The sequence below is a fragment of the Littorina saxatilis genome, linkage group LG15, assembly GCF_037325665.1.
Source record: "Littorina saxatilis isolate snail1 linkage group LG15, US_GU_Lsax_2.0, whole genome shotgun sequence".
In the NCBI taxonomy this organism is placed as follows: Eukaryota; Metazoa; Mollusca; class Gastropoda; order Littorinimorpha; family Littorinidae; genus Littorina; species Littorina saxatilis.
Genome location: NC_090259.1, coordinates 12190647 through 12203146, shown reverse-complemented (window position 1 = coordinate 12203146; position 12500 = coordinate 12190647). Strand labels below are relative to the sequence as shown.

Genomic DNA, 12500 nt, shown 5'->3' with positions numbered 1-12500 from the left:
CACCTGGAGCTAATTGATGGGACTCGCGCTATAGAAAAGTTAGTTATTATTATTAATGTTATTTTCTAAGGGAAACATGACTGTCCCACTAACACATCTAAACGTTTAAAGTGTTGAGCTTTCTTTGCATTCAGATGCATGTTATATGTGACCCTCCACCACGGAATGAGTCGCATGTCACCTTTGCATGATTTTCATATTTTTACATGTTCCTAACGAGTTTGTTTATGCTCTATCCAGTGGTGAAAAGAGCGAAAACTGTTTGAGTTATAAGCCTGTGACTAAGGTGACCCTCACACTGTTACCAGACACTCCCCGGACTTATATTAAACCTAGCGCAGAACCGCGCGAGATGAAATGCGACTCATTTTGTGGTGGAGGGTCACATATGTTATACCTTTACACGATGAAAACGTGCACAACTACAATTATTGCTTAGCAACCCGACAACAACGAAGACTAATATTTACACGCAAAAGTTTGATGTCGAGTAACATGAGCCAAACATATTTATGGCTTACCTTGGTATAATTACTTTGTGTCAATATTGACTTTTATCTGCGAAGTGTTGTTGTTTTGGCACTGGCATAACGAAATGCAGTCAAAGGGCATGTAGATTTTATTTGTGTTTAAATTATCTGCAACTTCGAGACTCCAAATGTGTATCAGAACATGCGTCGTCCAAATACGAACCCAGTTTTACTCCTAAACTCAGCGCGTCATGGACAAAAAGGTATCCCCCGCGCGCGCGAAGTTAAGGAAACAGAACTGAACAATTTATTTGATGCTTAATTTCCTTTCTTCAAATTAGTTCATCATTCACCATAACAAATAGTCCTCCTTCGCAAGGCCGTAGGATTGGTTAACTTACTATCACACTGTGTGTGACCCCCAATCCTACCCTCTTGACCCGACATAAACATGTAAAGCTGACACCCGAAAGTATGCTGATATATTATCCATATGTACAACCAACTAATTCATATTTGGAGTGCATGAACTTATGTTTGTACACGAGAATCGTTCTCCAAAATGTCCACCTTGGCGTTGCGACCACACTTTCAAGAGTCGGGCAGCACAACAATTCAAAGAGAAAGAATCATTACATAAAACGTTATTAACACGTTCGTGGGTGCTGTCAACTTTGACAGATATATGTTTAAAGTACACACTCAAACTTTCCACTCTTCGCATCACTCTCCACATCACTCTCGAAGAGGACAAGCTAGTTCAGCCTTTGGTTCGTAAACATGGAATTCCTGAGAAAACACAACAACAACAACAACAAAACAGAAGTCTAAAACCTGTACACAAATAATGAAATATAGAGACAAGACTATCAACAGGTGCAATTCGTATGTAGCTGTTAGACACACTTTTCAAAAATGGCCATACTTTTCTGCTTTCTTTTCTTTCAGGGATCATTTACGCCTCGACATGTCTACAAGCCGGAAGACGTAGCAGAGGTCATAGGGCATGCGCGCTTGAGGGGCATCCGGGTCATTCCTGAGTTCGACACCCCGGGACACACTCATTCTTGGGGCAAAGGAAAACCAGGTTGAGATTGATAAGTAGTAATATTCTTGTGATTCAGGTGTTTCTTCTCCTGGGGAAGTGGATACGGGGGGAGGGGAGAGAGAGAGAGAGAGAGAGAGAGAGAGAGAGAGAGAGAGACAGGCAGAGAGAGACAGAGACAGACTGACAGACAGAGACCGACAGTCACAGCCAGAGAGACAGGCAGAGAGAGACAGAGACAGACTGACAGACAGAGAGAGTGAGAGACAGAGAGACAGAGAGAGAGGGAGAGACAGAGGGAAAGAGAGGGAAAGAGAGAGAGAGGGAGAGATAGAGAGAGAGGGAGACGGACAGACAGACAGACAGACAGACAGACACAGACAGACAGACAGATTGACGGGCTGACAGAGACATAGACCGAGAAATCTGTTTGGCATACAAGTTCAATGCGAGATGTCTGTATAATTATAGTTCACTTCTACACAGAGCACGCCTTTTTTCTACACTCGGCGAGGGCAACAGTTTTGGAAAGAAGGCACGAACAAATCAGAAGTTAACTTGTTTTAGTTCGTGTGACGGTGACAGGGCAGTAACCTAGAAACAAACTCCCAGCCCGGTTAAATGAATACCATCGAGGCTGCGGTGCAATCGAGCTAACATGCTGGTAATCATTCTCTTCTCAGATTGCTGGTGGGGATAAGTTTGTTCGCCTCTTCCACTGAAGATTTTTTTTTTTTTTTTTTTTTTTTGTGGAGGGGGGGGGGGGAGAGGAGGGGGTAGATCGGTTATCACATCGGCAGTGTAAGAAGTCATCTTTGTTGCGGTTCCGTACAAAGTACATGAATGTTTTCCCCACAACACTAATATTGTCTGTCTGTAAATGGGTACCTTGCACTAGTTTTGTTCGCTTTTTGCATGAAACCAACCGTTCAGCGACTGTCTTTTTACGTTTAAAATGGCTTTATGGCAAGTGAAGCATTGACGTTTTTCAAATGAAATTCAATACTGTAAAGACAACACATGTTCTTACCCAATGCTGGCTACATTCGCCCTCAGAGCTACTGACTCCCTGCTGGAACGACGGCGAGCCAATGAGAGCAAAATACGGAGTGTACAACAAAGCGGAGAACTTTGACCCCACTAAGGAGACGACCTTCACCTTTTTACAACAGCTGATGAGTGAGGTGAAGGACGTTTTCAAGGACGAATTCATACATGCTGGCATGGACGAGGCTCACTACATGTGCTGGTGAGTCTGTCTGTCTGTCTGTCTGTCTGTCTGTCTGTCTGTCTGTCTGTCCGTCCGTCCGTCTGTGTATGTCCCTCCCTTAATCCCTCTCTGTTTCTGCCTATCTCTGTCTGTCTGTCTGTCTGTCTGTCTCTCGCTCTCCCTAAATCCCTCTCTGTTCACTGTCTGTCTGTCTGTCTGTCTGTCTCTCGCTCTCCCTAAATCCCTCTCTGGTTCATTGTCTGTCTATATGTCTGTCTGTCTGTCTGTCTGTCTTTCTCTCGTTCTCCCTAAATCCCTCTTTGTTTCTGTCTATCTCTGTCTCTCTCTCTGTCTGTCTGTCTGTCTGTCTGTATGTCTGTCTGTCTGTGTATCTCGCTCTGGTAACTGGTCTGAGGACTAAAACGTTTTAATACGCAAAGCCGATGGTAATAGAACATGGCGAACCAAAAAGAAAACGTGTTTCCGAACTTAAAAATGAGAAAAATCTCAAGATGTTCATAGATTTACTTATCCCTGAATAAGATAAGTGATGATTCACATTTGATAGTGGCCGGTGCTGTTTACTGCTTCACAGGAAAGAAAACTTGTCCAACGTTTTGAAATAAACTGAGTACCAGGGGAGCTCGAGATAAGGAGGAAGAATTCACTCAGAAGCGTGTTTGTTTGTTTGTTTGCTTAACGCCCAGCCGACCACGAAGGGCCATATCAGGGCGGTTCACTCAGAAGGAAGAGTTATATATTAAAACTGTTATATATTTGTGTTTGCTTGTTTTCCCAGGCAGTCGAGTCCAAACATCACAGAGTTCATGGAAGAGAAAGGCTTCAACGGAAGCTACGCAAAATTAGAAGAGTATTACGTCAGTAGAGCCCTTGACGTCATTGGTGGCACAGGAAAAAACGTCATCATGTGGCAAGACCCCATTGACAACGGCGTGACGGTAAGACATATGTTACCTTATATCTACCTTGACCAAACTGTAAGGACATCAGATGAGCGTTATAATAATATCTGACAATATCTGAGAAACAAAGATCAGAGACGTACGCCCTATAAATGGTATATGTGACATTTTCAACAAGACGGGGGCCCGGGTAGCTCAGGTGGTAGAGCACTGGACTTGTGATCGAAAGGTCGCTGGTTCGAATCCGGGCAGGGACGGACACGGGTCAACTTTATGTGCAGACCCAGAGACGGTATCCATCTCCCACCCCCGTGTCACCACAATGGCACGTTAAAGATCTTGGTCATTCTACCATAAGTGCAGATGGCTGATACCACCTAAACACGCAAACATCAAAAGCCGTGAGGGCGTAAAAACTCGAATCGTATAAACCAATTCATGTCCAATATAGGCAATTAAGACCTGACGGACAATAAGCCCCTTAAAATTTACTTTTTTTCAACAAGACTACTTGAAAGGGTGATACAAACCCAATTTCATAGCACCTGAGAGAATAATAAGCATCAAAACAAGAAAATCAAATGCTAATACCACTCGCCTCTGTCATGACCCATTACAGTAGAACCCCCCTTTTAACACCCCCCCCCCCCCCCCCCCCCAAAAAAAAAAAAAAAAAAAAAAAAGAAGAAGAAAAATCCCTCCCCTTTAAGACTGTCCTCAAGATAGCTATGCTATGCTATGCTATGCTATGCTATGCTATGCTATGCTATGCTATGCTAACTTTATGTTTCTGTCCCCAGAACTAGAGTCTATTTGGGACATAACGTGGTTATATGCTAAGTTCGAGATAGAAGATTCCCTCCCTTCTTATACCGGGTGCATTTGAATTTCACGCATTTGAAAAATGTTTTTGTCTTCCCGCATTTGATTTTCCCGCATTTGGTGGTTTGAATTTCACGCATGTGAGCTTTTGAAAGTCACGCATGTGAGCTTTTGAAAATCACGCATGTAGTGTATGCGTTGGGGTGTGTGTATATGAGATAGAGTTGCTCGTGACCGATGATGAGTCTCAATTCACCTTGAAATGAGTTGAAACATTTAAGTTTTCTATTAGATGAGATGGTAAATTCTTCAAGAGGTGAATGAAGAATCGTTCTGACACATGTCTTCAATTCTTTCACATACTCAAGCAATTTGTACAGTAAAACAAATATACACATGTACCTCTTCACACACTTACACACACACACACACATACACACACACACACACACACACACACACACACACACACACACACACACACACACACACACACACACACATTTATTTGATTTCTTGGTTTCACGGTCCTTGACGTTTTAACTCCCACGGCTGAGAATTGCCGGATTTCTCCTGTTGGTTGTTGATGCTCGTCTCTTGCTGTGCCATGGCGAAATGAGCCGTGTAGTTGAACTGAATTGTAATTTGTGAGTTGTGAGCGAACCGTCGTGACGTATAAACTCTCATGGATTTCCCATGTTGGTTGTTGGTATTCGTGTCTTGCTGAATTGTGATTTGTATTCACGCGTCTATACACGGGATTCACTCACGAACACACCGATGCAGGGGGATACGTGCATGCGTGTGCATGCGTGATTGCGTGTGCGTGAAATTCAAATGACAAGTAAGGAGAGATTTTAACTGGAAACCTGCGTGAAATTCATGTGTTAAGAAATGCGAGAAATTCATAGCGTGAAATTCAAAAGTGCGTGAAATTCAGTTGCACCGTCTTATACCCACGTACATCCCCCATCCCCCATCCCCCCTCACCGTTAGATGACTCCCTCTCTTTTTAGACCCCCTCCCTCTCCCGATAAGACCCCCCACCCTTTCTTTATTTCTTTATTTGGTGTTTAACGTCGTTTTCAACCTCGAAGGTTATATCGCGACGGGGAAAGGGGCGAGATGGGATAGAGCCACTTGTCAATTTGTTTCTTGTTCACAAAAGCACTAATCAAAAATGTGCTCCAGGGGCTTGGGAGAATGCAAGTTTCCAGTACAAAGGACTTAACATTTCTTACATACTGCTTGACTAAAATCTGTACAAAAATTGACTATATTCTATACAAGAAACACTTAACAAGGGTAAAAGGAGAAACAGAATCCGTTTGTCGCCTCTTACGACATGCTGGGGAGCATCGGGTAAATTCTTCCCCCTAACCCGCGGGGGGTACCCACCACCATCTCATTACCCTGTTTTCTCATATGTTCTGTCCATAACCTCTGTAAGTTTACCCCCATTTTAAGACTCCTTCTTTTTCAAGACATGATTTTCTCAGATTTTTGTGAGGACTCTGAAATTTGACATTTTGGTCATGGTTGCTGATTATCGCAATCGATTATCAGCCATCGGGATTATTTCCTGACCCGCTAAGTGTTTATCTGGAAATGTCACTTGTTAAAATAAATAAAAAAATTAAAAATTAAAAACATTTCTGACGCAGGTGAACAAGTCTGCTATCGTCGAAGTGTGGAAGAACAAGCGAAGCAACATTGACTGTGCGCAAAACTCGGTGGACATGTGGCAAGAGTTTGCCAGCCATGTGGCGAAATCTGGCAACCGTATGATCATCTCTTCCTGCTGGTACCTCAACTACCTCTGTTACGGCGAGGACTGGAGGCGCTTTTACGCTTGTGATCCACACAGTTTCACTGGTAATTTACGCGTGTGATCCACACAATTTCACTGGTAATTTACGCGTGTGGTCCACTGGTAATCTACGCGTGGGATCCACACAATTTCACTGGTAATATACGCATGTAATACACTAGTAATCTACGCGTGTGATCCACACAATTACACTGGTAATTTGAGCGTGTGATCCACACAATTTCCCTGGTAATTTACGCGTGTGATCCACACAGTTTCACTGGTAATTTACGCGTGTAATCCACTGGTAATCTATGCGTGTGATCCACACAATTTCTTTGGTAATTTACACGTGTAATCTACACAATTTCTCCAATAATTTACGCGCGTGATCCACATAATGTCACTGGGAATTTACGCGTGTGATCCACACACTTTTACTGGTACTGTACGCGTATGATCTACACAATTTCTCTGGAAATCTACGCATGTGATCCACATAATGTCACTGGTAATTTGCGCGTGTGATCCACACAATTTCACTGGTAATTCAAAGCCTTTCCCGAGACACTAAAAAAACAATGATTTTGAAAACACACACGTAAGTACAACACCCTCGTCTCGATTCCCAGTCTATGTTAAAACATTTAGTCAAAACTTGGCTCAATGTAAAAACGGGTTATGTCACTGTCACGACTATAGCTCTATTTAGCAATGATAATGAGCGCTTCTGGGGTGATAACGCGAGACAACTCCTGTGATCTTGCCGCGAGGTGGCGCTAGTTACCAGCCGAAAGAAAGAAGGGACATAACCTCACCAGAACCGACCATTGTCTGTATCTTGCCGCGAGGTGGCGCCAGTTACCAGCCAAAAGAAAGAGGGGGCATAACCTCACCAGAACCGCCCATTGCTTGACACTTTCTGTTACTTATGGTTTTGTTTGCCAGAGAAGCAGTCGGAGAAAGATCTGGTCGTGGGAGGAGAGGCATGTTTGTGGGGAGAGTTTGTAGACGGTACCAACTTTCTACAAAGATCATGGTGAGCAAATTAATGACAAACGACGTCGACTGAACAAACCAAAACTTCTTTTTTGACCCTGTATTCCAAAATGACATCTCTGACATCATAAGTGAGAAGAGGTAGAGAAAACGTCATAATGCGAAGCATCACTTCACGTAAAACATCGTGTCACGTCGCCCAGAAACTGACAAAGAATTTCGAAAAAGAAGTCTATCTTGGTGACTTCATCATATCAGCAGAAGAACAATTAATCCGAAGGTCACCGCTAGGCTTTGCATGTATCGGTGTCAGATCTCATTAACATGCTTCGTAGGGTATGTCTTATACCTAGTCTTATGTATCATTCTTCCTTTATTATTCTGTGAGAGACGATAAATCGAACAGTGAGTGGAGGAATTGAAGAATGAATGCCTGATTGTGTGACTGCTTGACCGGCTCGATCACTGACGGACTAACTTACTGACTGATTGCATGACTAGCTAACTAGTTGAGTGACGTACTGCTGAGTGACTGACTGGCCGACTTACTGACAAATTGCTGGGTGACTGACTGGCCGACTTACTGACAAATTGCTGGGTGACTGACTGGCCGACTTACTGACAAATTGCTGGGTGACTGACTGGCCGACTTACTGACAAATTGCTGAGTGACTGACTGGCCGACTTACTGACACATTGACTTGCTGACTGACTGACGATCAGCCATACCGAGTGAACGAGTAAAGTAGTAAGTGGGTGACTATGTTAAGGACTGCCTTTCTGACCGACTGTCTTCCGCACTCGATGAGTATTTGATTTTGATTTTAAACCACCTCGCACAAAATATGGAAAGAGGAGTTCTTTCAGCGTCATAAAAGCAAACGTAAAAACATAATGATGACAAGAAAACAACAAGACACATCATCCTTTCTCTGTTCACTTCTCAGGCCAAGGGCTGCGGCTGCTGCAGAACGCTTATGGAGTCCTAGTCACGTGACTGACGCCAACACTGCTGCCTTCCGGTTGGATGCTCACAGGTGTCGTCTGCTAAGGTTTGCCAAGTGCACTAATGCAAGCTTTCAAAACTTTTGATTTTGTTCTCCGTGAAGAGTTTTTGAAGGTGGTAAGGGCCTTCCAAGTCACAGACAAGCTGACAGACAGGCTGACAGACAGGCGGGTAGACATACAGACAAGCAAATATAGCACTTTACATTTGTGACGGCAGATGAATCAATCGAACACAAATTTGACTTTTCTCGTATGAAAACAAGTTACCCGCAGAGGGCAGTCTTTTTCTCAAAGGCAACAGTAGTCAGGCGTTGTTGGTTTTAAAGATCTTTCGTCTCGCGCACCCCCCCCCCCTCCCCCCCCCCCCCCCCCAACCTCCCTTGAATGTCAGAGCAATTGAGTTCAACGAACCAGGTTAAAAAAAGTCATCTACAAACCAAACAGCCCAAAACTGCGACAATGGTATTCAAGGGAGGTAAATAGCGTTCTGCATAATGTCAAAGGGCAATTTACAGCGGTTGTTTCCCTTTTCAAAGTACTGATTCTTGTTGATGTGAATTAATTATTACACGTTAGGGTTTTCTTTCCGATTTAAAAGAAAAATAACGGCTTCAAAACCCTGATGTGTAATATACAGAAACACATTGCCCCTGAATTATTTTTAAAACAGCGACCCAAATCATAGCTATGGGATGAACAATAAAGTATGAATAATCGAAATGAAATATCAACTTTAAGAATGTTCTACTGCACATCGTAGACACAATAAGTCATGTTAAAAAATCGCTTTACTCACATAGACAAGGACAGCTAGCACATTTGTAATGTCGAAATTTCGCCTATGAAGGCTTATTCCTCACATTACTTTCGGAAATAACATCAACAAGAGGCGAAGCCTTCAAGGCTCACGTAAGAAATCGACAAACAGTAACACAAACTCAATCACTCCGTCACATACACACACAGTAAGCATAGGTGACACTGTGCAAGAAAGCGAGACACTAGATCTAGATCTGTCTGTCTGCATGTAGCCTACTTACAGGGACACGACTGCCAACTAGTCTCGGCCCGCTCAAAATAACAATGACCGAGACTTTCAGTAATTCCTTCGCGTGACGTCTAACCGTCTTACGTCATAATGTGACGTCTTCAAATGACGAAATGTTAAAGTTTCTACCACAGACATACACACGCACAAACACACACACACACACACACACACGCACAAACGCACAGACAGACAAAGTTACGATCGCATAGGCTACACTTACGTGAGCCAAAAAGCAAAGCAAAAGCAAAAACAGCAGAGAAGCAAGAATTAACAAGGAGAGGGAAACATGTTTTTTTTTATATATCTTACACAAATGGGGCAGAGCGCTAGTTTAAGACGTGAGAAACAAAGGGAAGTAAGCGCTCTAAATGCATAAATGAGAATTATGCGGAACTGATCTCCTGGCATCCGAGAAAATAAGCATTGCAATGAACATGCGACTTTCATCAACTAAAAATGTAGAGAACAAAACTCCATCAATAAAAAGTCAAATAACATTCTTCGACGTGTCCAAGATGTATTTTCTATGTCTCCAGTTTGCCCTCTGAAGTTGATCCCTCTCGTAGTCTCGCGTGTAACAGGAATCTCGTAGTCTCGCGAGTAACAGGAATCTAGTAGTCTCGCGTGTAACAGGAATCTGGTAGTCTCGCGTGTAACAGGAATCTGGTAGTCTCGCGTGTAACAGGAATCTAGTAGTCTCGCGTGTAACAGGAATCTCGTAGTCTCGCGTGTAACAGGAATCTCGTAGTCTCGCGTGTAACAGGAATCTCGTACTCTCGCGTGTAACAGGAATCTCGTAGTCTCGCGTATAACGTGAATCTGGTAGTCTCGCGTGTAACAGGAATGTGGTAGCCTCGCGTGTAACAGGAATCTGGTAGTCTCGCGTGTAACAGGAATCTGGTAGTCTCGCGTGTAACAGGAATCTAGTAGTCTCGCGTGTAACAGGAATCTGGTAGTCTCGCGTGTAACAGGAATCTGGTAGTCTCGCGTGTAACAGGAATCTGGTAGTCTCGCGTGTAACAGGAATCTGGTAGTCTCGCGTGTAACAGGAATCTGGTAGTCTCGCGTGTAACAGGAATCTGGTAGTCTCGCGTGTAACGGGAATCTGATAGTCTCGCGTGTAACAGGAATCTGGTAGTCTCGCGTGCAACAGGAATGTGGTAGTCTCGCGTGTAACAGGAATCTGGTAGTCTCGCGTGTAACAGTAATCTGGTAGTCTCGCGTGTAACGGGAATCTGGTAGTCTCGCGTGTAACAGGAATCTGGTAGTCTCGCGTTTAACAGTAATCTGGTAGTCTCGCGTGTAACGGGAATCTGGTAGTCTCGCGTGTAACAATAATCTGGTAGTCTCGCGTGTAACGGGAATCTGGTAGTCTCGCGTTGTAACAGGAATCTGGTAGTCTCGCGTGTAACAGGAATCTGTTTGTCTCGCGTGTAACAGGAATCTCGTAGTCTCGCGTGTAACGTGAATCTGGTAGTCTCGCGTGTAACAGGAATCTGGTAGTCTCGCGTGTAACAGGAATCTGGTAGTCTCGCGTGTAACAGGAATCTAGTAGTCTCGCGTGCAACAGGAATCTCGTAGTCTCGCGTGTAACAGGAATCTAGTAGTCTCGCGTGCAACAGGAATCTGGTAGTCTCACGTGTAACAGTAATCTGGTAGTCTCGCGTGTAACGGGAATCTGGTAGTCTCGCGTGTAACAGGAATCTGGTAGTCTCGCGTGTAACAGGAATCTGGTAGTCTCGCGTGTAACGGGAATCTGGTAGTCTCGCGTGTAACGGGAATCTGGTAGTCTCGCGTGTAACAGGAATCTGGTAGTCTCGCGTGTAACAGGAATCTGGTAGTCTCGCGTGTAACAGGAATCTAGTAGTCTCGCGTGCAACAGGAATCTCGTAGTCTCGCGTGTAACAGGAATCTGGTAGTCTCACGTGTAACAGTAATCTGGTAGTCTCGCGTGTAACTGGAATCTAGTAGTCTCGCGTGTAACAGGAATCTGGTAGTCTCACGTGTAACAGTAATCTGGTAGTCTCGCGTGTAACGGGAATCTGGTAGTCTCGCTTTCAACAGGAATATGGTAGCTCAGCTGGAAGAGCACTTGACTTTTAAGTCCTGGGGTCATAAGTTCGAATCCAGCCTTGGCTGGACATGGATCAACTTCATGTGCTGACTGAGAGACGTATATATATATATATATCATATTCCACCCTCGTTTCACCCTCAGATCAGAGCACATACGAGGGTGCGTGAACATCGCATACACAAAATTTAAAAAAAACATCGCTCAGACGAAGAAAACCAGATTAAAATATGTCGAATGCTTGTTATTTGTCATGAGTTTGTTCCGCACAACTCTCACTCCTATATGCATTTAGAGCGCTCCCTTTTCTGTGTTTCTGACATTTTTTGAATTTTTTTTTAATACGGTAAATATAATGCAAAGTGTATCACCTTTTCAACAGGCGCGGTGTTCCCGCTCAGCCAGTACTGCCAGGCTACTGCGGGGACTACGATTACGGATTCGAACCTGAGACCCCTTCAACCTCAGAACCCTGTGGGACAAATGGAGCTGACACGGACAGTGTCCGTTTTGCAGTGACGACAAAAGTTCTCATTGTTTTGCTGTCATTATTGATTGCAACAATTCCTTAAAATTAATATGCTTTCCTTCTTGTGGAAACCGATCGTATGCTACAGCAAACTGTTTATATTTATGTTTATGCAATACAATACAATACAATACAATACAATAAACTTTAGCCAGCTTTGTAAAGATGTGTAAGTGTGTATGTGTGTGCGCGCGTGTGTGTGTGTAAGAGAGAGAGAGAGCTAGAGATATGTGTGCGTGCGAGTGTGCATACGGGTGTGCGTTCGTTTGTGTTAGTGTCAGTGTGTGTGTGTGTGTGTGTGTGTGTGTGTGTGTGTGTGTGTCAGAGTAATTAATTGACTCAGTGTGCGTGTGTGTGTGTGTGTGTGTGTGCGTGTGTGTGTGTGTGTGTGTGCGTGTGTGTGTGTGTGTGTGTTTGTGTGTGTGTGTGTGATACTTAGTCATATTATAGCTCTATACTTACATGAAATCATTAGAATGTTCCACGAGAGTATTGGTACATGTTTTCAAAGACGACATTTTGACGTTTTGAAAATGTCAATTGTCATAGTCACGCGCAC

The 12500-nt window shown here is 43.7% G+C and overlaps 1 protein-coding gene across 1 annotated transcript in view; it reads left to right on the top strand.

Annotated features, from left to right (window-relative positions):
• Positions 1-12073, top strand: part of LOC138948568 (beta-hexosaminidase subunit beta-like) — a 20722-nt gene extending 8649 nt beyond the window's left edge. Inside the window, exons 7-13 of the mRNA XM_070320128.1 lie at positions 1419-1557; positions 2572-2764; positions 3525-3684; positions 6135-6345; positions 7229-7319; positions 8227-8331; positions 11795-12073. Of these exons, the coding sequence (XP_070176229.1) occupies positions 1419-1557; positions 2572-2764; positions 3525-3684; positions 6135-6345; positions 7229-7319; positions 8227-8331; positions 11795-11984 (1089 nt within the window). The 3' untranslated portion in view covers positions 11985-12073. The remainder of the gene's footprint in view (positions 1-1418; positions 1558-2571; positions 2765-3524; positions 3685-6134; positions 6346-7228; positions 7320-8226; positions 8332-11794) is intronic.
• Positions 12074-12500: the final 427 nt, after the last annotated feature.